Consider the following 27,730-nt stretch of genomic DNA (forward strand, 5'->3'; position numbering starts at 1 on the left):
TTAAAAAAAACTATGGAGAAAGTAATACTTATTTCCGACATACTTTTAAAGATTTGACCCAGTGCTGACACAGAGGATCCTCCCATTAATATTTTGTTCCTTAGACAGGCTCATCATTTTTTAAAAGGATAAATGTATCTAAAACTGTGGATACACGTTTGCTGAAGAATTTTAAATTGTTCTTGAGGCTTATCAAGTTAGATTTCCTGATTTACATAAACTAATACAAATGATACCTGGGCCTACAGAGTCCCAATTGTGATTAAAAAAGGGTGAATAGAGAAACCCCACAGTTAATTGAGTTCAGCAGCTGATGAATTATTAGAAGAATCTTGAGCTGTCAATATATTACTAGATGCTGTTACTACGAGGAGAAAGATAATTTTGACCACAAATTAAAGGTGAGAGTGTGATTACCAGATTAGATTATTTTTAGGGCTTGTCGAACATTCGGAACATTGAGCCTATCATCCCCTGGGCTACAGAAGCATTTATTACACTATTCGTATTCATGGCCTAAATACCACTTTCAGCCCAATTAAGAAGGCACAAATTAGAGGATTTCTGGTAAACTATGGCAGCGTAGATATATGCACTCCAGAAACCCCTTCCACAAATTGGGAGAAAACCAAAATGGTGGGGAAACCTGAGTCCTAAATCTCTGAGGAGGGAAAGGAAAGCTGAGTAAACTGGACCATACCCACAGACACGAGCAACTGATTTATTCCTGGGGCTCACACAACTGCCCCACATAACCTAGCCACCCTAGCACCACCAACAGTTGTATATAGTGGAAAAGGACCATCCCCCACTTCAGTACCATATGATCAGTACCAAATTGAAAACACCATGAAGTATTAGAGACAAAAACAATTACAGTTCACATGAAGAAACAAACCTTTTGAGTTGCCAGCAGTACGCAGTAGGCCTTGACATATGCAAGGGAAGCAGGCCGCCTCCAGTAATATACGTCCCCTTGCTCTATTTCCTTATTACTTCTGTCTTTGTGAATTCCAACTTGTATGTTAACATTTTTAAGACAACATCAAGGGAGTCTTAAAAGCTTCTCTTCAAACAAGCAGTCACCTAGGGCGTCAACGAGATCCACATGGAAGAAGCAAGCAAGCCAGCCTGTGTGATCCAAGGATTGCAAATAATAGCATCCAAATCTGAAGGAGGGAATGGTATCACTGCCTAAATTGTGAACATCTGCTTGCAGAAGGCTATGAATGATAGTGGAAACTCAAATTCCATTTTCCGGGTGCACACATAGATTAAGTCTCTGGTGAATCCGCTCTGACATATAAGACAGAGTAGAACTGCCGTTGTGAGTTTTCCAAGACTATAAATCGTTATGGGGGCAGAAAGCCTCATCCATCTTTCTCCCTCAGAGCAGCTGATGTTACGACTGCTGACCTTGTGGTGAGCGGGCCAAAAATCAACCCACTAAGACACTGGGGATCCTAACTAGGGAAAGAATATGCAATTGCAAAGCAGGTGTGAAAGCGTGATGGCAATTTTGATTTCATATAAAATATCTCTAAGCAAGGAAATAAAATAATAAAAAAGAAATGGGTAGTGGGGGCACAGGGCACTAACCCACCCAAGGGGAGGGTATTGTTTATATCTCCACAGGGAAAGAGGGACCAGACTTCAACCCAGTGCCGCAAGGTGTGAATGCAACATGCCGGCATGGTGTAGGGAACCAGTGGAGAGGTTTGGGGAGCTGGCTCCAATCCCAACTACTAAATGGATACGTGCCCCTCCCCCCAGAAAATTTATTTCAAGGGATGGCATTGAATTTCCAGCTCCAGGAGAGGGACATATCTGATCGGACGGAGCACACGGGAGCAGATGAAGGGGGAGGAGAGAGTGGAGCACAGCCTGGCCCACCAGGCCATGAGGACAATGTTCCCAAATAGAGTAGCCAGTCCAGAGAGGACCACATGGCTGGCCCCACTAGGAGACATGACACCCCCACTGACCCATAGCCCTACAGGGGACAACACCGGAGACACAGTGTGGGAACTGCACCCAATCTGATCCTGCCACACTGAGGCAAAACACTAAGGGGGTGCAACAGAACAGCAAAGGAATGGAGCAGCAAGGTCCCCAAGGAACGCTGAAGGTGGACTTTGGGGCCAGGGCGTGGTGCCCCAACAGACTGGACTGGAAAACACTCCTGAAGACCAACAAACAGTCCTTGAACTAACTACAAGCTTTTCTTTCTTGTTTTGTTTTGCTTTTGTGTCATTGGCTTGTTTTTGTTTTGCTGTATATTGTTGCTTGGTTTTGCTCTGTCTTGTTTCTGTGCATGTTATTATCTCCGCAGGTCTATCTAAATAAGATAGGCTGGATGAACAATCTGGAGGAGAAAACAATGGGACCAACAGTTCCGGGGGGACATGGGAGAGGGGGAGGTGGGGGGAAAAGGTAGTGGTGTAAACAAACACAGGGACAAGGGAACAACAAGTGATCCAAATTGGTGGTGAGGAAGGTGTGTGAGGCCTGGTAGGGCATGATCAAGGGTAATATAACCAAGAGAAATTGCTGAAACCCTGGTGGGGACTGAGCATGATAATGGGACAATAGGAAAGTCAAAGGAAATAGAGGAACGAGCTGGGAGGCAAAGGGCATTTACAGAGATCTAGATAAAGACATGTACATATGTCAATATATTAGGACAAGGAAAGAGATCTAAGTGCCTATATTTATAGGTTTAGTATTAAGGCAGCAGAAGGACTTTGGGCCTCCACTCAAATACTCCTTCAATGCAAGAATACTTTCTTCTATTAAATTGGCATTCTATGATGCTCACCTTCCTGATACAACCGCTGAAGACAAAGTGGGTGAATAAGGAAATGTGGTGAAGAGAGCTGGTGCCTGGCTATCAAAAGAGATAGCGCCTGGGGTCTTAAAGGTTGAAGGAAAACAAGTGGCCATCTAGCTCAGAAGCAACAAAGCCCACATGGAAGAAGCACACCAGCCAGTGCGATCACGAGGTGTCGATGGCATTAGTTATCAGGCATCCAAGAACAAAAAATCATATCATTGTGTGCTCACCTCCCTGATAAGATCCCTGAAGACAAAGCAGGTGCATAAGCAAATGTGGCAAAGAAAGCTGATGGCGCCCAGCTATCAAAAGATATAGCATCTGGGGTCTTAAAGGCTTGAAGGTAAACAAGTGGTCATCTAGCTCAGAAGCAAAAAAGCCCACATGGAAGAAGCACACCAGCCAGTGCGATCATGAGGTGTCGAAGGGATCAGGTATCAGGCATCATCAGAACAAAAAAATCTTACCATAGTGAATGAGGTGGGGAGTGCAGAGTGGAGACCCAAAGCCCATTTCTAGGTCACTGGATACCCCCTTACAGAAAGGTCTCGGGGAGGAGATGAGCCAGTCAGGGTGCAATGTAGCAGCATTGAAAAATACATGTTTCCTCTACTTTCTAAATGCTTCCTCCCTGCTCCTCCCCCCCCCCCTCATGATCCCCAATTCTACCTTTCAAGTCTGGCTAAACCAGAGGATGTACACTGGTACATATGGGAACTGGAAACACAGGGAATCCAGGGCAGATGATCCCTTCAGGACCAGTGGTGTGAGTGGTGATACTGGGAGAGTAGAGGAGGGTGGGTTGGAAAGGGCGAACTGATTACAAGGATCTGCATGTGACGTCCTCCCTAGGGGATAGACAACAGAAAAGTGAGTGAAGGGAGACGTTGGACAGGGCAAGATGTGACAAAATAATAATTTATAAATTATCAAGGGTTCATGAGAGGGGGGGAGTGGGGCGGGAGGGGGAAAAATGAGCTGATGCCAGGAGCTTAAGTGGAGAACAAATGTTTGAGAATGATGAGGGCAATGAATGTACAAATGTGCTTGACACAGCTGATGTATATATGGGCTGTGATAAGAGTTACAGGAGCATATATATATTTCCCAGCAAGGTGAGGGGTGAGAATGCTGACATGAAAACCTAACAATCAATAGTTAATCAAAATAGATTTAGGAAACAAAGATCCTGGTTGTGCAGGGGCAATTACACATGTAAAGATGTATCTGAGTTTCAATTTGTGAGAATTGTTGTCAAAATACCAGACACGGTATTGACTGCTTCTGGTAACAGGCAGATCGGTATAAACTCTTGAGAACGTTTTCCCATATGAGTTTACCAATGGGCTATCACGGGAGCCTAACCAATGAATGCTCCAGCAATCCAGGCTGTCGTCACATTAGTGGGAGAGTGGTCTTTATTGTTTGATTTTGCAAAATTGGGAGCCCAAGTCCAGAGACAAATCAGCAAAAGTGGGGGCATGCTGCATAGCTCCTCTACGAGCATTTGATCCCATAATTTGCACGCTCCCTCCCCACGTTCCTCACTGGCTGAGTGCTATCGGGTGAGCAATCTTTGCAGAATGCCATCTAAAATGCTGCCCACCACCTTTCATGCCCTATTTAGATCTCCACATCTCTGCGAATCCTTAGGCATCATTATAACCTTGTGCTCGCTCCTAGGTTTCCCTCACCTAGGTGTGTCTAAGCCTTTGCCATGTCCTATACAGCTTTGCGAACAAAACGACACAATTAAATTGAACTCCGGTCTGGCAGAATTGGAATGTTCTTTTTACTCAAAATTTGTTCACTTGATAAGCTTCGATTGTCTTCTTAGGTGCAATCTGTTCCAACTCATAGCAACCCATGTACAGCCACCCGAACACTGCCCAGGCCTGTGCTATTCTTCATAATTGCTCTGTTGTCTGGATTTGCTAATTGCTAGGGGCCATAAAACTGAAAAGGCAATTTCCTTCTCTGGTTAAATTATGATGCTATGGAAATATACTCTTGAGGAAAACAATATTGAGAGAGCTTTCTTTTGCATGAAGTAGACCAAAGGAATACTTTTTCAGGATAAAAATGTTATAAGAGAATTGCTTGGAAGGGTCTTAAGGCTAGCCTTATCTAAACTTTCCCCGCTCACTTAAAATTTTGATTAACAAGTTGTTAAGGTGACATGAGACCCTGGAAGCAAGCTGACTTCAGGCACTCCTGAGCTCTGTACACTTCCACCAGCGAGGCTTTATGACCCCAACTGAAAGCTATCAAAGGTAATAATGAATCCTTATAAGCAGTTCCTGAAACCAATTATTTTAATTCTTCCAATTATCCAACATAAGCCCATTCTTCATCCCTTATAACCTCAACCAAAAACCAGTCAAACACTTGACTGTATTCTAATTTCTTAGTTTCACAAACTGTATCTAAAAGTGTGAGAAAATTTTAAAGTCATTAGTTTGTGTGTGTATAGCCTGGTATTCTCCTTCATCCGGATTTAATAACATTTTTTCTTTTTTCTAAATAAATTGTCCTAAATTTAAAATAAATACCTACATAGAGTGTCTGGCTCAAGCGGGTGTTCACTATATGGTGGTGAGTTCTGAAGAACTGGTCACTGTTGCTGCCACTGTATCAATCCATCTCGTGGTCCAAAGCCTTCCTCTGTTTGACGGCCCTCCCTTGACTGAGCATGGTGTCCTTCTTCAGGGCCTGCTTTCTCCGGAGAACAAGTCCAAAGTACAGGAGACTGGTATCTGTGCGTGGAAGAGCTAGCCTGCTGGTAATTACTACTGGAAATGTAACACAGTTTGTTGCGATTTAGTTTGTTAAAGGGGACCCAATATGTAATAGCCACTTCCTTATAGTAAATTCCTTTGAAACCTGTTCATTATTCAAGGCCTGGGTCTTTTGAAAAACCTATTAATTATCCAGGATGCAACTAATTCAGGAAGAGGGAAGCAGGTGGACCTAGATAAGCAATAGGGCCCCACACCTTGGGGGTAATGGTCTGAAACCCCCAGGAGTAATGAGGAAATCAATGAATAGTCTGATCATCCCTTGGGAAATGTAAACTGTTTCCCTTGGACCTTGCTCCCTTTTGTCCCAAGGCCTGAAGTTCCTCGGATTACTGTAGAAGCTTGTTAACTATTTCCTTCACCCTGCCTCCACAACCTGCCACAAAGTTTGGGGTGTCTGACTCGTTTGATTCTAACTAGACATTGGAAACCGTCCAGAGGAAGAAGCTCAGTGCTTCCTTGTGAAAGCACTTGCAGGAATAAACTTAACATCTCTCCAATCAATGGTCTCTGTTTGGGCTACGGTGACAGGCCATCTGTCCCCTCGCAGTGGACAACATTTTGGCAGCCACGAACTGGGATTGTATCGAGGGCTCTTGTAAACGGAAACACCCCACTTAGGGAGACCTTCCTTTCAGGGGGTCGGTGGAGATGGACATGGAAAACCTGGAGTAGGGGTGGACATACCGGAGGCCTCGAGCAATCTCAGAGGGCCCTTTTCCTTCCAGAGGTTCTGGCTGCCACTCACTGCCCCCTGTCCTCTTTACTTCTGGAGTTAAAAATTCTACGTCTCTGATTGGGCAACAACTGCCAAATGCACATGACAATTTAAGCCCTTGAAGTTGCAAGCAGAGCTGGCATTTGCCTGTATCTGCGAGGTCTCATCTGTGCTCTGTCATTTTGGTTGCACTGACTGGCTCCAACATCTGTAACAGTGTCTGAGAGTTAACTCATCTGTGAGTCAGTGGCTGCAAGGCCCCAAAGCTGTCTGTAACTATGTCTGTATGTTCCCTCACCTGTAATCTGTAAGTCTGGTTGCTCCAGACTGTCTGTCCGATGGTCTTCCTCTACTTATAAACCTACGACTCGGGAACCTGTGGGGTTTTACTGCAACGATGACTGACCTTTGTATAATCTGGACTGGGAGGAAAGGTGGTTCTTAAAATTATTATACTATTTTACAGTTGGGATTGTTTTGCACAAGGTCGGGTGAATGAAATTCCTTATGTACAAACTTTCATGATTCCATGAGCAGGATTGAGGGCGGATGGAAAATAAATGGTTCACTTTGTTCCTTTCCATCTCTTTGTTTAAACTCTGCTTTAATTTTATAGTATGCGTGTGCTTGTGGATTATTTTAATGCTAAGAAATATTAATGAAATACTTCCCTTAGATTTCTGTATGTGCATAACAACCTTAGAATCTAGATCTTTGAAAATGACTTGAATTAAGTATTACAGGTGTTTCAGGAAACAAAGAGAGCGAGAGGATGTAGTGAATCTTAGTGGTGGTGGTGAGCACTGCCATCAAGTCAATGCTGACGCATAGCAACACAGGGTAGAGCAACCTCAGTGAGTTTCCCAGACCCTAACTGTTGTTGGGAGTAGAAAGCCCTGTCTTGCTCTAAGGAGCAAGCTGGTGGTTTTAAACTGCTGATCTCGTGAATCGTTGCCAAACGCATAACTACTACGCCACCGGGGCTTCTAAAGGGAATCTTTGAATAAAAATAAATAAATAAATTTCCCTCCTCTGTCTGCTCAGTCTGAACTGGTTCAAATATATATGTGAACAGGGTTAATTTTAGAGAATTCTACATAGAAATGGCCAAGGGCCACAGTGAAGTCTAAAACTGAGCAGCTAACCAGTTCAAGAAAAAAGAAAAAGAAGCCAGTCTGTTTCCGTTTGGATTTCACCACCTCAGAAACCCTGGCGAGCAGTTCCTGCTCTGTCCTAAGAGGTCACTCACCATGAAATAAAATCAATGTACTAGCCAGGGTTATTAGCGTAAACATGCAGAAACTTTAAAGAATCTAAAAAAGATAAATTTAGATTACAAAGTTTAAAATTAATTGAGCTGTATTTCAGTAGTTTCCTGTTGTACTTAAATAATTTTAAAACTTTCTAGGTGATTTGCTATATTATGATTGAGTAAAATAAATATTTACTATTATTGGGAGCCCACATTTAGAACACACACACATATGAATGTCCTATAGAAGCAGAAACCAACATTAAGTCCAAGATACGGGACCATTCCTTGGGGAGATCAACCAGCAACTTGGTGGCAGGTTGATGACATAGGACCACTTCCATCATGGAGGGGACAGCGTTTTGTTCTTACTGGAATAGACACTTACTCTGGATATGGATTTGCTTTCCCTGCACGCGATGCTTCTGCCAAAACTACTATTCGTGGACTTACAGAATGCCTCATCCACCGGCATGGCATCCCACATAGCATTGCTTCAGATCAAGGAACTCACTTCACAGCAAACGCAGTGTGGCAATGGGCCCATTCTCATGGAATCCACTGGTCATATATCATATTCCTCATCATCCTTAAGCTGCAGGCTCGATAGAATGGGTTCCTAAAGACACAATTACGGCGCCAACTAGGTGGCAACAACTTGCGGGCCTGGGGCAATGTTCTCCAGGAAGCTGTATACGCTCCAAACCAGCGGCCAACATATGGTGCTGTCTCTCCAATAGCCAGAATTCATGGGTCCAGGAACCAAGGGGTGGAAGCTGGAGTGGGACCACTCACTATTACTCCTAGTGATCCCCTTGCAGCATTTTTGCTTCATGTCCTAGTAACCCTGTGTTCCTCAGGCCTGGAGGTCCTGGTCCCGAAGAAAGGAACTCTCCCACCTGGAAACACAGCACGGATTCCACTGAACTGGCAGCTGAGAATTCCCCCTGGCCTCTTTGGGCTTCTCATGCCTTTGGATCAACAGGTCAGGAAGGGTGTCACTGTACTAAGTGGTGCGATTGATCCTGATTACTAAGGAGAAATTGGACTGGTGTTACATAATGGAGGTAAAGAAGAATATGTCTGGAATCCAGGAGATCCCATAAGCCGACTCTTAGTGCTACCATACCCCGTGATTAAAGTAAATGGTAAATTACAGCAACCCAATCCTGACCGGACTTATAATAACCCAGATCCCTCAAGAATGAAGGTCTGGGTCACCCCACCAAGCAAAAAAACACAGCCAGCTGAGATGCTTGCTGAGGGCGAAGATAATACAGAATGGGTAGTAGTAGAAGGTAGTTCTACCTATCAATTTTGACCATGTGATCAATTGCAAAAGCGAGGTTTTTTAATTGTCCATGTATTTTCTTTTTATGTGCTTATTGTATTGTGCTTTCTTTTGTTCAGGTATGATATGTTAGATACAATTGGACTCAGTGTGTTTTCATTTATATGTATGATAGATGATTGGTGATAAGTATAAGTGTGATTTCATCAATGTTCGGAAAGTATATAAGTATATATGGCTAAAGAATTGTGTACAGGAGCCAGGAAGGCAAGGGGTGGATTGAGATAGTTTATTGTGCCAGCCTGGCTGATAAACACAAGTGGGATTAATTGAAGGGCAGAGAGATAAGTGGCTCGGTGTGCCTCACCTTTCTTGTCTCTCGCTCTTTAATCATCGGACCAGTGTGCAGCTGCCTTGCTTGTTCTGTGCCTCAGTTTAAAGGGGTACACTACCTGTGGGATGCCTAGCCTGTGGACTGTGTCACTGTAATTTGAGGTCCCTTTAAGCCCACATGATTGGAATGTACATCTCTGGAGCTGGGGACCGACAGTTGGTGACCTGCCTTGCTGTTTGCTGCGTGTGTGTGTGTGTGTGTGTGTGTGTGTGTGTGTGTATTCCAGCTCTTTCTACAGAGAAGGAACTGGCGGCCCTCAAGACTTAAAGGACTGCTAGTGTCTCACTGCTTTATAATTTATAATTTAACAGTTCATTTCTTGTGTTATATATCTATCTTTATAAATATATATATATATATAATTACTAGCAACCTGGTTTTGTCTCTCTAGAGAACCCTAACACAAATGTATATGTGTATGTGCATATCCGTTAAGTGGTGTGTTCATTTTCTAACTTTAAGGAGTTATTAAAAGAGGTGTACAAGAACAATGGCTGGAGAACACATTATTAGACAGAACCAAAACTTACTGGTCTGACTGAAGTCTAATTAATAAAATTAACAAAGAGTGAAGTTACTTGCCATAGAGAAAATTGTTCGTTTTCATAACTAATTTGGAACTCTATTCCATTCTTGGAATGGTCTGGATTCCTTGTGGAAGATGGAATAGATTCGGTCTCAGAAAGAGCTGGTGCAAAGGAAAATAAAAGGTTGAATGTAAGGAAGAAAAGGGAAGTGGGGGCATGGGGCACTAACCCACCCAAGGGGGGGGGGTATTGTTTATATCTCCACAGGGAAACTGGGACCAGACTTCAACCCAGTGCCGCAAGGTGTGAATGCAATATCCCGGCGTGGAGTAGGGCCCAGCACCAAAAATTAAGTGGATATATGCCCCTCCCCCAAAAAGAATTTGTTTCAAAGGATGACACTGATTCTGCAGCTCCGGGAAATGGACATATCTGATCAGAGCACATGGGAGCAGATGAAGGGGCAGGAGGAGACAGTGGAACAGAGCCTGGCCCATGAGGCCGTGAGGATGATGTTCCTGAGTAGAGCAGCCAGTCCACAGAGAGAACAACATGGCTGGCCCTACTATGAGACATGATGCCCCTCAGTGACTAAGGGCGATACAGGGGACAGCACCGGAGACACAGTGTGGGAATTGCACCTGACCTGATCCCACCACCCCAAGGCAAAGCACTGGGGGAGTGCAGTGGAACAGCGAGGGAATGGAGTGGCAAGGTCCCCAGGGAATGCTGAAAGTGGACTTTGGGGCCAGGGTGTGGTACCCCAACAGACTGGACGGGAAAACGCTCCTAAGGGCCAGCAAACGATCCTTGAACGAACTACAAGCCTTTCTTTTGTGAAGTGTTTTGTTTTGTTCTTTGTCAGTGGTTTGTTTTTGTTGTTTTATTGTCTGGTTGTATACTGTTGCTTTGTTTTCCTCTGTCTTGTTTTCGTGCATGTTAGTGTCTCCACAGGTCTGTCTGAATAGGACAGGCTGGATGAACTATCTGGAGGAAAAACAATAGGACAGACAGTTCGGGGGGACAGACAGATCCAGGTGGGGGAGGGGGAGGAGGGTAAGGAAGTGGTGTTAATAAACACAGGGAAAAGGGAACAACATGGGACCCAAAATGGTAGTGAGGGGGAAGTGACAGGCCTGATGGGGAACTATCAAGGGTAAGGTTGCGTAGAGAAGAGGTATAGCTGTAGCCCAGGTGGGGACGGAGCATGGTGGTGGGGCAGGAGGAAAGTCAAGGGAGAGGGAGGAAGGAGTTGGGAGTCAAGGGGCATTTATGGAGGTCTAGACAAAGACGTGTACATGCAAACATATATATGAGGATGGGGAAATAGATCTAATTGTCTACATTTATAGGTTTAATATTAAGGTGGCGGAAGGACCTTGGGCCTCTACTCAAGCACTCCCTCAATGTATGAATACTTTCGTTTATTAAATTGGTACTCTATGATGCTCACTCTCCCGACACAACTGCTGAAGCCAAAGTGGTTGAACAAGTAAATGTGGTGAAGAAAGCTGATGGTGCCCGGCTATCAAAAGAGATAGTGACTGGGGTCTTAAAGGCTTGAAGATAAACAAGCGGCCATCTACCTCAGAAGCAACAAAGCCCACATGGAAGAACACACCAGCCTGAGTGAGCGAGCGATCCCAAAGGGATCAGTTATCAGGCATCAAAGAACAAAAAATCATCATTTCATTGGCTGCACACCTCCATGAAAGGATCGCTGAAGACAAATGGGTGCATAAGCAAATGTGGCGAAGAAAGCTGATGGTGCCCAGCTATCAAAAGAGATAGTGTCTGGGGTCTTAAAGGCTTGAAGATAAACAAGCGGCCATCTAGCTCAGAAGCAAAAAAGCCCACATGGAAGAAGCACACCAGCCAGTGCGATCACGAGGTGCCAAAGGGACCAGGTATAAGGCATCATGCAAAAAAAAAAAAAAAGAAAAGAATATGTGTATGTGTATATATATATATACATATACACATATGTATGTATATACATGTGTGTGTATGTGTATGTATATATATATATATATATATATATATATATATATATATATATATATATACACACCACATTGAATGAAGGGGGAAGTGCAGAGTGGAGACCCAAGGCCCAAGTGTTGGCCACTGGAGATCCCCTCATAGAGGGGTTTAGGAGAGGAGATGGGTCAGTCAGGGTACAAGGTAGTACCGACGAAGAGCACAGCTTTCCCCCAGATCCTGGATGCTTCCGCCCCCCAACTACCATCATCCGAATTCTACCTTGCAGGGCTGGATAGGGCAGAGGTTGTACACTGGTACATATGAGGGCTGGAGGCACAGGGAATCCAGGGTGGATGATACCTTCAGGACCAAGGGTGTGAGGGGCGATGCTGGGAGAGTGGAGGGTGAGTGGGTTGGAAAGGGGGAACTGATTACAGGGATCCACATGTGACCTCCTCCCTGGGAGAGGGACGGCAGAGAAGCGGGGGGAAGGGAGACTCCGGATAGAGCAAGATATGACAAAATAATGATGTATAAATTACAAAGGGCACATGAGGGAGGGGGGCGCGGGGAGGGAGGGGGAAAAAAAAGAGGACCTGATGCAAAGGGCTTAAGTGGAGAGCAAATGCTTTGAGAATGATTGGGGCAGGGAATGTATGGATGTGCTTTATACAATTGATGTATGTATATGTATGGATTGTGATAAGAGTTGTATGAGCCCCTAATAAAATGTTAAAAAAGAAAAGGGAAAAGAAAGAAAGAAAAGAAAATAGTTAGGGCAAAGAATGTACAGATGTGCTTTATACAATTGATGTATGTATATGTATGGACTGTGATTAAGAGTTGTATGAGCCCCTAATAAAACGTTTAAAAAAAAAAAAAAAGAAAGAGCTGGTGCTCTGGAATTTCTCCACACTACACACCATGCTTTCTTCTGCTCCTAACCCCAGCATTCATCACAAAGATCTTTTCCATGATTTTTTTTTTGCTGTCCCACAGGCATGGTGTCTATAGAGGGATGTCTGAAACTATTCCACTCATGGAATCATTAAGACATCCAAAAGGAATGTTCAAGCATCATTAATGTTGAGTGTACTGTTCTATCTGCTTGCTTATGATAGTAAGATCGATACAGCTTTTCTCGTTTTTAAATAAGGTATAATTTTTTAATAAATTATTCTATTGGGGGCTCTTGCAGTTCTTATAACAATCCATACATCAATTGTGTCAAGCACATTTGTACATGTGTTGCCTTCATCATTTTCAAAATATTTTCTTTCTGCTTGAGCCCTTGGTATCAGCTCCCTTTTCCCCACCCCCCAAAACCTCCCATCTTCATGGCCCCTGATAAATCATAAATTATTATTATTTTCCTATCTTACACCACCCGCTGTCTCCCTTCACCCGTGTTTCTGGGGGATGAACAACAGAATAGCAGGTGAAGGTAGATGTCGGGCAGTGTAAGATATGACAAAATAATAAGTTATAAATTATCTAAGGTTCATGAGGGAGGGGGGAGTGGAGAGGGAGACGGGAAAAAATGAGGAGCTGATGCCAGAGGCTTAAGTGGAGAGCAAATCTTTTGAGAATGATGAGGGCAATGAATGAACCAATGTGCTTTACCCAATGGATGTGCGTATGGATTGTGATAAGAGTTGTATGAGCCCCTAATAAAATGATTTTTTAAAATTGTGTCTGGAGTCTCAAAAACTTGTCTCAAAACAAGCAACGATCTATGTGAAGTGTCAGCTAAGTTCCACATGGAAAAAACACACCAGGCTGTGTGGTTAAAGGATTATTAATAGTATAATCCATAATCACAGGGAAGAATTATATTTGAGCTTCAATTCTGAGTATTTTGGAAGGCTATGACAACGGAGCACAAAACCTATCTGTATAGTCACTATATAAATTGAGTCTCTGTTGAGTCAGTTCTGACCATTAACCAAGTGTGTAGCACCTTAAAGGGATCTGAGACATGAGCTAATTTAGAAGCGGCACAAAGAATGATATAGGGAAGTGGAAGAATTATCTTGCTGTGAATACTAGCAATGTAATATAGTTTGTTGAGATTTATTTTGTGACAAGGGACCCAGGATGTAACAGCTCCCTCCCCAATAGTAAATTTCTTTTAAACCTGTTAATTCAAGTTATGGGCCTATTCAAAAACTTATGAATTATTCAAGATGCTCCTAATTCAGAAAGGGGGAAGTAGGGCCATTTAGATAAGCAAATCTTAGGGGGTACCGGTCTGACAACCTAGAGCAGTGGTTCTCAACCTTCCTAAGGCTGCAACCCTTTCATACAGTTCGGCGTTGTTGTGGTGACCCCCCTCCCCCAATCATAAAAATTGTTTTCGTTGCTACTTCATAACTGTAAGTTTGCTACTGTTATGAATCAGGTGACCCCTGTGAAAGGGCCGTTTGACACCCCCAAAGGGGTCGCGACCCACAGGTTGAGAGCCGCTGCCCTGGAGTAATAATGATGGGGTGAGGATCCCTTGAGGAAATGAAACTGTTTCCTATGCACCTTGCTTTCTTTTTTTGGACCTTGCTTTCTTTTGTCCCATTACTTGAAGGCTCTCTGATCATTGTAAAACTTCATTAACTACTTCATCCCCTCTGCAATCAGCCACAAAGTTTAGGGTATACAACTTATTTGATTCTCACTGGACCTTTGAAACGTTCCAGAGGAAGAAATGTGCTGTTTTCTTTAGCTAGTCTTGCAAGAATAACTTTAGAATTTCTCCAACCAACCTGGTCTCTGTTTTGCCCACAGTGATAGGTTATTCCTGGACCTCATACATTCAACAAAATAAAATGAAGTATCTTCATCCTTGCCTCTAGGAAACAGTCTAGATGTACTTCTTCCACGACACTTTGCATGCACGAACCAGTAATGCAGAAATTGAAGAATTCCATCAACATCGTGGGCTAGCTCCACGTTTAAATACGAGTGCAGAAAACAGGAGGGGCACAGCTGTTGTGGAAACCTGTGTGGCAGTTACTCAAACGACCTGTGACCAGAACCACGGCTAGAGGACACGAAGGAGTTAGCCTGCTGCTAATCAGATGCTAAAAGTTCGACCTGCTCTTTAATAAGCCACCTTTATTTACTTTAGCCTTACACGTAACCATGAATCACCAGGGAATAAAGTTCCTGAGAAAGGACAAGAAAAAGTCCTCAGAGACTAAGCAGGCATTGAATGCCTTGGTTCAGCATGCTCATGCTCTTTTGTGTGGCGTGTCCAGTGCCTCCCTCCACATATCTTCTCTGTGGTCCCTATGTTTCCCTCCATCTGTGCTGGTGCATGGTAACGATTTATTCTTTGGACAGAAAGACAATGTTTCGTTTTTTAACTCTTACTGACACATCTCAGGAAAACAATGAGGACCATTGTACTCCAGCGCCTTCTACCTTTCTAGCTGGTAACAAACAGTTCCAATTAAAGTAACCCAGGAGGTGGAACTCTGAAGCGCATAGACCAGGAAAAGGCAACAATAAGACTCTGCTTAGGAAATCATGAAGATACATTCTGAGGTGTTCACAGAACCTTACTTGTCTGCCCCCAATTGTTAGAATCCATCACCTCACCACTTAAATGTAAAGCTACACCTAGGTCCTTTACAAGGGGCATGAGAATGTGTAAAAATCTACCTGGAAGCTCTCTATGCACATGTACAAAAAAGAAATGTATCTTACTTACCAAAACACACTTTCCTGGCTCAAGGCTCCAAAGAGAGCTCTCAGTGTTGATCTTATGAGTAAGCTTCCCTTGCATGAGAACGCGCTCCCCATCTTCCTCCAGCACAGCCACTCGGACGGAGTCACTGCTAAGGTCCACGGAGACCTGAGAGCACAGGGAAATTATTTTATCATGCGGGTGAGTTTTCAAGAAGTGTTCTTCACAGAAGGACGAGGAATGAAGGCACACAAATTACCTGACGATACACTTTGGAAAGAACACAATAAAGCACAATTAGAGGGGTCAGCAAACGAATGCAACTTGATCACTTCAGAAGCTCCGAGACTCGATCCTGCAAGCCTGGGGTCTCCGAGTCAGTGCCAGGACAGACATGAAGCCTGAACGGGTGAGGGAGGGAAAGTGGGGCTAGACCCAGAGGTAGATATATACAGGCTTGACAGAAGATATGTCCACGTGTGTATTTACTTATGCTACAAATCTATGAATGTGGTAGAGCATATCAGGGACAAAGTTATGAAAACGTCCACTTAACCAAGCCTTGAGGAAATGAGTCACTGGGCCTGGGGCTCAGAACTGTAGTCTCTGTGGACACCAATGCCAGATGGCACACCCTCGTCCACACCAACCATGTTCTACATGCTATTTGGTACATAGTGACTGGGGTCTGAAGCCATCTGAGGCCCAGCTATTGGTCTCTTCCTGTGTGGAGCAAAGAAAAGTGAAGACCAATGGAAATAACTAGTCTAATGGACCTTCATACATCAGCCTCTACAACCCTAAGAACAAAAACACAGCCCTACTTAGTTGGGCTAATTTAGATCTTAAAGTTATCCTCAGTTCTAGAAGAGTAAAACTCTACCTTTCCACGCATCACCTGGCAGGAGATCCACTAGGATGGCGGTGGGAGGTAACGGGAATGTGAAAAGGGAGGAAAGAAAAAAAGAGGCGGTTCTGCTTTCTGTTATGCTGGGCCACACACAAGTCACATGTCTATATCCATGTTCCCGTTCACAACCTCGGGTGCTATTCATGTAGCTCTGGGCGGACTGAGATGGGTGTCCAGCATGTGACATGGCTTAGGAGGGGAGTGGGACTGTTTGGGAAGGAAGGAAGAGAAGTGGTGCGCGTTGTGGCAGAGGAGAGACTGAGAGATGGAGGAGGCGGGCAGTTTCTGTCTTGGTGATGGTGCTCTCGCTTGCCCATAGCCTGGCACCTGAACCCCCCTTTGGGAGCTCTATGACAATGTGACTCACTGGCAGAGGACAAGAAACAACACAGAAAGGGAGGGGTAGCACGGCTGGCTTCCAGAAGGGGAACAAGAATGGCAGCAATGGACAGCCCCAACCCAGCCATCAGCATTCTCGCAGCAGATGCCACTGGGCCTGGCTGTCGAGCCTGAGATGCACCCTGAGGACTCCAAAATCACCTCCAAAAAGGTGTGCAGGGGTGCTCTGGAAGCAGGGGATGTTGTGTTATCCTGCCTTCACAGTAGGAGTCAGAGCAGCTGAGCTCACGGCAAAGCCCACTCACATGCACATTTAATGAACAGCAAGCGAAAAAGGGGCGGGGGGTGGTGGTGAAAGAATGTGAACAAATGCTTTTAAAAGGTAGGCAATATCGTGACCAAAGATGAGCCTGTGAAGCCAGGCCCCCACCCTCCTCTCTCCTGCCTGGTCTCTTGTTGTGTAAGCATCTGGCTACACTGTGAGTGCTGTCAATATTTAAATGAAAACACCACACAATTAAATTACCTATCTTGCCTCTCTGCTTGGTAGTGGCCATTTCCACATACATTCCATGCAAACATATACATTACCAAACAGGGCTGTCGACAAAGTCATGTGAACTATATGACTTCAGAACCAGTCCCTCGGGGAAAGTGTTAGTCCACTGTTTTCCTTGTTTTCACATGAGTTTGCTAGACGGTGGGCCGACAAGGCCCAAGGAAATCGCAGTTACATGTACTTCCAGAACATGCAGTGGCTTTTATCTGAGTTTCACTGAACGGACTTTTCATAGGAAGACTGAAAACAGACTTCTTCTTCAGGAAAAGCCTAAACTTTACAAAAGTAATGAAAACCTAAAGGTTGGGCGACCTAAAACAGGGTCCTGTAAGTGTTGGACTGCTGACCACAAGGTTGGTGGTTGAAACCCACCAGCTGTTCCATGAGGAGAAGGCGAGGCTGTCTGCTGCCAGAAAGATGATCTACAGTCTTGGAAGCCCTCCACAGAGTTGCTATGAGTCAAAGTCAACTCAATGATGCTCGGTTTGAGGAAGCATGAGGGTGACTTTGCTCAGCACACCCCTAAAGGGCCATAAAGGGAAAGACATCAACATCATCCAGGGGAGGCTCCATCTCATAGTTCAAATAAAGGCCTGCTGTCTTTCACATAGACAGACATCTGGAGACCCACTAGGAGAAAGCCAACAGGTCCAAAGGAGGGAAGAAAGTGTAGGAAACACAGGGACATATTCTTGGGGCAAGAAAAAATAATTCAGTAAAATATTTTTAAAAACACATCACTCAAGCCCTGAAATCAGATGCCCAAACCACTAGTCTTCACATCATTGAGTAGTAGGCTCAGATGGCCCAACTCCTGAAAATATGGAAGACTGTCTTGTTAAACAAAATCGATACCCTCTAACTCGCTACTTAAGTCTCCAGCAGACAGCAACCTCCACCATCAGCATGTAAGAGCTGAGCCAAAGCACCACCCAATCAAGAGGGGACTCTCCTCACCAATGAGGTGGAACAGGGGTTAGGGTTGGGCAGGGAGCAAGGTGTCTGTTACCTGCTTCCCTTTCACGATGTGCTTGGGTACCGGCACCTTGACCTCCAGGTCCATGTAGTCTTGAGACCAGATGTAGTTCTCACGGACAGCTCCATTATAACTGTCAGGGTTTTTCTGGAACTGCTCCTGCTGCCTGGGAAAGAACAGGAGACTGAATTTGCTCACTCCTCAGGAGAGAAGCACCACATTATAATCCTGAAGACAGAATCAGACAAAGTCTAGGCAGTCACAACCAAATGATCTAAATCTTCTCTTTGTACTTAGAAACTCCCTCTCTTTCTCTATGGCAGTTTCCTTCCTCTTCTTCCTACACAGGTTTCCAAGAACATCGCAGGGACAAAGGGAAAATCGCAGGGACAAAGGGAAAATCGCAGGGACAAAGGGAGCACTTTAGAGGGAACACTGAGGGCAGCATTCTCCTACTGAGAAGGCGACTCTGCAACCACAGGCAAACTGGTCAAAAACCAGGCCTGTCAACCAACTACAGAGCCTCGTTCACAAAATCCCCTAGACTCCCCAGTGCTGGGTTTCTCATGGGCTGCTAGGCGGGGCCGGTCCTACAAATCAAAGCGACTTCAGCCTTAGCTGCTGAACATCAAATCCTAACACAACTCCTGGCCTCTATGTTTTCCTTATAAATAATTTTTTAAAAAACACTACAGGATCAAAATAAAACTGTTTGCCTCATTATTAAAATATAAGCAATATATTAGGTGGAATACACAGACAAAAAAAGACCAGGCAATTCCAACTGCATAGGCTTATTACACATGTTACCTGCAATCTAACAACATAGATGTCAATGGCCCTGGCCAAGGAGATGCTGCTAAAAAAGTAAAAGATCCACCACAAGGCTCAACAAGAAAATAAACACTTTATCAAAAATAAGGTTAGACTCCTATTCCACTATATGAGTTAAGACAAAAGTTTAAGAAAAAAATGCAGCTAACTTATGTCTTCCCAGACATCTCAGGAAACTAGCAGAAGAAATCTGGCAGGTCTGAGAGTCACTTAAAAAAAACAAAAACACACCTCACTGCCATAGAGTCAACTCTGACTTGTGGCGATCCTGTAGGACAAGGTAGAATTGGCCCGATGGGTTTCTGAGACTGTAACTTTTTATGGGAATAGAAAGCCTCATCTTTCTCTCCAGCTCTTATCACAATCCATACACCAATTGTATCAAGCACATTTGTATATTTGTTGCCATTATCATTCCAAAACATTTTCTTTCTACTTGAGCCCTGTTTTCAGCTTCTCTTTTCCCCGCCTCTCCCCAACCTTCTCACCCTGGTGAACCTTTGATAATTTATAAATTATTTTTATTTTCATATTTTACACCAACCGCTGTCTCCAGTGCTAAGGCGATTAAGTCCGTCACAGAAGGATGGATGTTTTCTGATCTCAACTATGAAATCAGCAAATGGATGAAAGCAAACATTATTCATGGTCACCAGGAGAGAAAAGGACGGCAGCTGCATAAGGGGCACTGAGATTATGTTAATGGTGAGCGAATCATTTGGAAAAAGATAGCTAACATGGTGGTACAACTTCAAGAACGTAATCAACTGTACAAATACTAATTGTTGACATGGCAATATGTTTTGTTATATATATTTTCACTAGCATGACAACCAAAAAATATGCCCCGTCCCCAACAAACACACAAATCAAGCTCATGCTGGCCCCTGTCCTTTTTTTAAAATTAATAAATCTTTTTATTGGGGCTCATACAACTCTTATCACAATCCATACATACATCAATTGAGCAAAGCGCCCTTATACATTCGTTGCACTCGTCATTCTCAAAATTCACCTTCCACTTGGGTTCCTGGAATCAGCTGTTTCCCTTTTCTTCCCCCTCTCTCTCCCTCCCCGCTCCTCCCTTCCCCCTGGTCCCTTAATAGTTTATAACTAATTATTATATCTTATCTTACACTGCCCGGCATCTCGCCTTACCCACCTCCCCATTGCCCATCTCCCAGAGAGGAGGTTACACATAGATCTCCAAGATCGGTTCTCCCTTTCTACACCCCCTTCCCTCCCGGTGTCGCCACTCCTACCGCAGGTGTTGAGGGGTTCATCCATCCTAGATTCACTGTGTTTCCAGATCCCTACTGCACCGCTGTACATCCTCTGGTATAACTGGGTCCGCAAGGTAGAACTGGGGTCATGATAATTGGGAGGGGAGGAAGCGTTCAGGAACTAGAGGAAAGTTTTGAGTTTCATTGTTGCTACACTGAACCCTAAGTGACTCATCTCCTCCGCACTACCCCTCTGCAAGGGATGTTCAGCTGTCTACAGATGGGCATTGGGTCCCCATCACGCACTCCCCCTCATTCACGGTGATGTGATTCCCACCACCACCCCGCCTTTGTTGTTTGAGACCTGGTCTCCTCTGCCCTTCACGATCACCTATGTTGGTGTGCTGCTTCGGTGTGGGCTTTGTTGCTTCTGGGCTAGATGGCCGCTTGTTTGCTTTCAAGTCTTTAAGTCCCCAGACGCTATATCTCTCAGTAGCTGGGCACTATGAGTCTTCTTCACCACACTTGCTTATGCACACTTTCGTCTTCAGCGATTATGTGAAGAAGGTGATCACACAATGATTTTTTTTGTTCCTTGGTGTCTGCTACATGGTCCATTCAACACCTTGTATTCGCTTAGGCCGTGTGCTTCTTCTCTGTGGGCTTTGTTGCTTCTGAGCTAGATGGCCGCTTGTTTGCCTTCAGGCCTTTAAGACCCCAGGCGCTATATCTTTTTGATAGCCGGGCACCATCAGCTTTCTTCAGCACATTTGCTTACACACACGTCTGTCTTCAGTGATCATGTCGGGAAGGTGGGTATCATGCAATGACCGTTTAGCAGGGCGAGGTGCTATTGTATTGGGGCAGGCTGGCCCCTGTCCTTACAGAACAAACACAGTGTTGGGCCAGAGAGCAGGGAGCCCCCATGGCGACTCCCCCTGAAGGTGGGGGTACAGCAACAATTATGGGAAGATAGCAAGAACACAGGGACCAGTGCTGTACCTCAGTGAACAGCTCTTTTTAACAATACAATAATCACAGAACCAGTATTATCTGGTTCTTTCAAGCTGCCTAGTGTTCGCCTGGGCCCGAGGGGCAGAGAAAACACAAGCACAAGCAATGAAACCTAGGATGTACGAGACTAGGACTGATGCTCTTCCATGGAAAGAGTGCCTTCCTTAAACTGAGCAGGTGGAGATCTAGCGGGGGTCTCTGCCTCCTTCCCCCTGTCTCCTGACTGCCCACACCAAGGTGGAAGGAACTCCTTTCCACCCAATAGGACAGAGGCTCTGCACAGCTTGGATGAGCTGTGGGTAAGCTATGGGGGCCTGGAGAGTGGGGTGCATCCAGAGCAGCCCAGCTCTTCGTTTGCCCTGCGTATACATACTGCAGCCTCTACCAGTGGCGGCTGGAGAATTACTGTAAAAGAGACCCAGCATCACTCCTAAAACAGCTCTAGCAAGTTGTTGAGTGCTTTTTTAAACTCCCGATTCCACACTCTCTTTAAATAAAGTTGATTATTTCCAGTTGACAGTGTGTAAAAATAAACCTCCTTCATTTACATCTTGGCTCCTGTCATATCCAGGTGACTCTGAAAACCTCATCTGCCCCAGCCCGTCTATTGAGATAATCCAGGCCAGGAGGCCATTAACCCCCACTCCGCTTGCACCCTGGGTACAAAAGCAAAGCATCACCTGCAGAGTATGGTGGGGCAGGGAGCAAATAGGGAGCAGGGAGACGAGACAGGGGAGTGAAAACGCAATGCTTCAACACCGGGGTAGGAGTAAGAAAACACATCAGGAGCCAGGGTACATATTACAGAGTAGGCCTCCTGGCATCCCCCACTCCCAATGAGGCCAGGAGCAGGCCAGATAACAAGGTTCTAAATATGTTCAAGAAAAAACAACACAAGCTCTCCTGCCTGGTGCTCTGAGCAGTCAAAGGCTTGTCTCCATGGGGACAGCCTGGTGCAGAAGCTGTCAGATCTTTTGGTAGGACTGCAATGTGTGGGTTCTGCTGAGCAGAGAAAATGCTCAGCTCCACGTCCCCTGCCATCAACAGGAGTCCACGAATGAGAAGTCGAGGCACATAGGGGCCGACAGACCCTCCACAGATGCCTTCCCATCTGCTTGTGCAGGACCCCTGCCCACCAATGACTCTCAGCAAGACGGGAGCTTGTGGGGGCACTTCTCACTCCCTCCTAGAGTCAAATGGCTAACTTATTTTTTAACACAAAGGATCAGGGACCATCCAAAGTCTAAAATAGCCAGTGTCAAGTGTAAGAAATGGTGGGTAAAGAAAGGCAAAGCCGGCACCAAGAGAACGACAGGCCTTCAAAGGCTTTCTAATACACCAGGACGGGTCACCCAGGAAGGAGGGTCACCCACAATTGCTCGTCACCCAAAGGAGCCAGGACCGTGGCTCCCTGTGAGCTCCTTGGCTGGCAGAGGGCTCTTACCCTCATGGGTCCCAGGCACTCGATCCTGTTCCAATCTCAGGGTACTGCTTTTGTCTCATTTTGTGCCTTTCCTTGTTCACTTTTACTGTTTTATCATTTCTTTCTCTCCTGCTTCTCTTTTCTTCTTATCCCTCCCCTTCCCCCCTTTTTAAAGTTTTTCTTTACCATTCTTTCTTCTGTTTTGCTGTGTAGTTTTCCCATCCCTAGCTTTACTGACTGTATTTCTGTATTTCCTCCTCCCTGGTTTATAGTTCCCTTTTCCTTTTGGTTATTAAGTTGTTATTTCTTGCTTTTCTTTGCCTGGTTTACTCGGCTTGTTTTTGTTTGTTTGTTTGTTTTTTAACTATTATCTTCTTGGCTATTATTTTTCTCCTTTCTCCTTTTGTTGGTTTTTCCCCTTGTCCCAGCCAAAAGGAGAGAGCAACGCGCCCACACCACCCAGCCATGCCGGTACTTCCTGTACACACACCTGCTGTGCAAGGGCCACTACCCATTCCTGGACTGCCTAATGAGATACACTGAAAACAAAAACTTCCGTGCCATCATCAAGTTGATTCCAACTCACAGTGACCCCATAGGGCAGGGTAGAACTGCCCCTGTGGGTTTCCAACACTGTAACTCTTTACAGAAGTAGAAAGCCCTGTCATTCTTTGGAGGGGCTGGTGGCTTTGAACTGCTGACCTTGCAGTTAGCAGTGCAATGCATAACCACACATCACCTGGAATAGACAACAGCCAAACCTGCCCTCAACTGTGCCATACAAACAGCAAATGTTGACTGAGATGATCATAAGACTTTTTTTAACCTTTTGCTGTACTTATGTGGTAGATTATATTGACTGCTTTTCTAATATTGACCCAATCTTGCATATCTGATATGAATCCCACTTGTTATGCTGTTGGCTTCTATTGCCAGGGTTCCGTTGAGCATTTTTACAACTATGTTCATGAGATACCAGTATCTTTTAACTCTCATTTTTATATGCTATCACACTGCAGCATAGTATAATACTGGCTTTGTTTGTTAGGTTATTATATGGATATTGAAGATCAAGCATATGGGAGATTGAATTAGTATCTCCCACGGTATATGAAATTAATGACAAATGACTGGCCTGAGGGAGAACTGATTCACCAATTACCAATTAATCCTATGCTAAAAATGTCTACATAAATTAATACAGGACATACATAGCAATAGATCAAGGAGAGATGAACAACTGCGGGCTTTGTTTTTTCATTTTGATCAGTATCCTTCCTCTGTGATAAATTACACATGTACTAATTCAAAAACAAACTTTTTTTCATGCTTGAATATGTTCCTTATGATTGTTGAACACACACAAATGTCCCTTTACCTAGGAAGGACTCAGGAAAGATACAGGCCAACTGGCCAGGAAGGGAGCAGGAGACCAGGAAGTTGGGTGGCTCCAGAGAAGTAAGTCCTCAAAATTTCCTGAGGCTGAATCAGGGAGCTGTTTGCCCTCCTGCATTCTGGAACAGAGTATTTTCTTTCTAGCTTGACTTCTGTCTTTCGAGGCCTAAGGATGTCATTTAGAAGGTGCCATTCCTCGAGCACTGAGGAGCTACGACTAGGAGACTGCTGGCAGCTGGGAGATGGAGGGACGAAGAGTACTGTGAAGGGAGCCTCATGCTAGAAGCTTCCCATAGAACCTTCACTTTCTCTTTACAGAGTGACACTGGAAGTCCCCCCATCCTCCACCCTCTTTCACGCTCTCCCCGTTGTCAGTGCAGCTTTGTTAAAGGGCAAATAGGAAGTCGCTTTTTGGGAGAAATGGGAAAATTAATTTCTGGCTGGCGTGTGTCATAAAAATTAGATTTAGGCTTCATCTACTTTGGGGCTCCAGTAGACAATCATATCTAGCTTTTGTGCTTAAGCTGTAATCTCAGCTGATAACTAATTGTACATAAGAGAAAATAATCTATTTTGTTACGAGCTGGTGACTGGGAGATGGATTTTGAATGAGGGTCTTAAACTAGTAATGAGATGCAGTCTGAGAGGATGCTTGAGGGAAGAGGAGGTGATGAAAGTGGATTAAGGTCAAGAGCTCTTTGGGGTTTCCTTCCATTTTATTTCACATCTCCCATATATCCCCATTGCTACTAATTTTGGAAAGCAGATAAAAGTGGTTTTATGCCCTTTTTCTTCCTCCATAATTTCTCTGCTGGTTGCCATTGCTCACAGTACTCAGCACAGTGAAGTTGGAGATGCTTTCCCATTTGCTTTGTCTAGAGAGGACTGTTATTTACCACGCCTGCTGTTTTAGGGTGAATATGTTAACAGCAATCTACCAAGAATTCTTTCCACAGATACGGAGGTGTGCTTTCACAACAGTCAGCATGTGACGGGCACCATACATGCTCGACTTACAATAATAACCATGTCAGGTTTTTAAGGCACCTGTTTCCTGGTAATTTTTAGCTTACACTATTTGTGTAGGACAGAAACATAGATTGATCTTTGTTGCCAAAATGCGCCCTCTCCAAAAAAAATCATCCTCAACACCACTGAGTTGATTCTGACTGACAGCAACCCTAAGAAAACGGCTCCATCGGATCGCTGAGGCTTCACATCACTACAGAAGCAGGCTGCCTCATGTGGATTCAATGGAGTGGCTGTGGGGGTTTAGCTTTCAGTGAGTAGCCCAGTGCTTAACTCACAACACCATCTTTCTGGAAAAGAGCTTAGGATTTCTTCAGCAACTGAAGCGGTGTCTTCATTTTTCTGAAATAGCCAGGTAACACTTACACTTGTGCGAATGAGTAGGCGCTACACATTGATCAGAACATGGAATGTGCACAGTATTAATGAAGGACAATTGGAAGTCAACAAAAATGAAATGGAATACATAAAGATTGATATCCTAGGCATTAGTGAGTTGAAGTGGAACGGAATGGACCATTTTGAATCAGAAAATCATGATATATCATGCCAGGAATCACATGATCATGAGGAATGTAGTACGTTCATTGTCAAAAAGGATATTTAAAAATCAATCTTAAAGTAAAATGCTACCTGTGATAGGATTCTATCTATCCACCTTCAAGGTAACCTAATCAGCACAACTATTTTTTTTAACAATTTATTAGGGGCTCATACAACTCTTATCTCAGCACAACTATTATTCACATTTATGTACCAACTTCTAAAGCTAGTGATTAAGAAACTGAAAAACTCTACCAGTCTAAAATTGATCAAATGTCTTCAGTCTGAAATTGATCAAATGTGCAATGAAGATGCATTGATAATTACTGGCGATTTGAACACAAAAGTTGGAAACAAAAGAGGAAGGGACAGTAGTTGGAAATGAGAGTCTTGGTGATAAAAATGAAGCTGGAAATTGCAAGATAGCATTTGCCAGACCAACAACTTGTTCATAGCAAATACCTTTTTTAACAACAGAAAGGGTGACTATTTAACATGGACTTCTCCAGATGGAACACAAAGAAATCAAACTGACTACATCTGTAAGAAGAGATGATGGGGAAGTTCAAGACCAAGAGCTAAAATCAGACCAGGGACCAACTGTGGAAATGACCATCAAGTGCACATATGTATGTTCAGATTAAAGCTAAAGTCCACAAGAGCTAAAATATGACTGAGTCTAACCCATCTGAACTCGGGGAACATTTTTAAGGGTATTTTGTTGCAATGAACACTAATGACAGGAAACCTAATGAACTCTGGAAGGACATCAACAACATCCTAAAGAAAGCAAAAATTCATTTAAAAGGCAGGAAATAAAGATCAAAGTGGACATCAGACGAAGTTCTGAAATTTGTTCCTAATAGTAGAGTAGCTAAAGCAAATGGAAGAAATGATGAAGCCAAGAGCTAAATAGGAAATTTCAAAGGGCAGCTTGCGAAGACAAAGTAAGATATTATAATAAAATGTGACCTAGAGTTAGAAAACCGAAAGAACACATTCAGCTTATCTTTTTTTTTTTTTTTAACAATTTATTGGGGCTCATACAATTCTTTTCACAGTTCATACATATACATACATCAATTGTATAAAGCACATCTGTACAGTCTTTGCCCTAATCATTTTTTTCTCTTTTCTTCTTTTACATTTTATTAGGGACTCATACAACTCTTACCACAATCCATACATATACATACATCAATTGTATAAAGCACATCCATACATTCCCTGCCCCAATCATTCTCAAGGCATTTGCTCTCCACTTAAGCCCCTTGCATCAGGTCCTCTTTTTTTTCACCCTCCCTCCCCTTTCCCCCCTCCCTCATGTGCCCTTGGTAATTTATACATCGTTATTTTGTCATATCTTGCCCTATCCGGAGTCTCCCTTCCCCCCTTCTCTGCTGTCCCTCTCCCAGGGAAGAGGTCACATGTGGATCCTTGTAATCAGTTCCCCCTTTCCAACCCACTCACCCTCCACTCTCCCAGCATCGTCCCTCACACCCTTGGTCCTGAAGGTATCATCCACCCTGGATTCCCTGTACCTCCAACCCTCATATGTACCAGTGTACAGCCTCTGTCCTATCCAGCCCTGCAAGGTAGAATTCGGATCATGGTAGTTGGGGGGAGGAAGCATCCAGGATCTGGGGGAAAGCTGTGTTCTTCATCGATACTACCTCACACCCTAATTAAACCATCTCCTCTCCTAAACCCCTGTATGAGGGAATCTCCATTGGCCGACACTTGGGCCTTGGGTCTCCACTCTGCACTTCCCCCTTCATTTAATATGATATATATATACATATATACACATACATATATACATATACACATATATACACATACAAACACACACTTATATCTTTTTTTTTTTGCATGATGCCTTATACCTGGTCCCTTGGGCACCTCGTGATCGCACTGGCCGGTGTGCTTCTTCCATGTGGGCCTATCTGCTTCTGAGCTTGAAAGCTGATGGTGCCTGGCTATCAAAAGAGATAGTGACTGGGGTCT

At 44.2% G+C, this 27,730-nt stretch overlaps 1 protein-coding gene across 1 annotated transcript in view; it reads right to left on the bottom strand.

Moving 5' to 3' along the window:
* NUDCD3 (NudC domain containing 3) overlaps positions 1-27,730 on the bottom strand; it is a 132,346-nt gene that overhangs the window by 38,250 nt on the left and 66,366 nt on the right. The window contains exons 3-4 of the mRNA XM_075558104.1: positions 18,296-18,428; positions 15,503-15,646 (exon numbers count right to left, since the gene is read on the bottom strand). Coding sequence (XP_075414219.1) covers positions 15,503-15,646; positions 18,296-18,428 — 277 coding nt within the window. The remainder of the gene's footprint in view (positions 1-15,502; positions 15,647-18,295; positions 18,429-27,730) is intronic.

Source organism: Tenrec ecaudatus, chromosome 9 (genome assembly GCF_050624435.1).
Source record: "Tenrec ecaudatus isolate mTenEca1 chromosome 9, mTenEca1.hap1, whole genome shotgun sequence".
In the NCBI taxonomy this organism is placed as follows: Eukaryota; Metazoa; Chordata; class Mammalia; order Afrosoricida; family Tenrecidae; genus Tenrec; species Tenrec ecaudatus.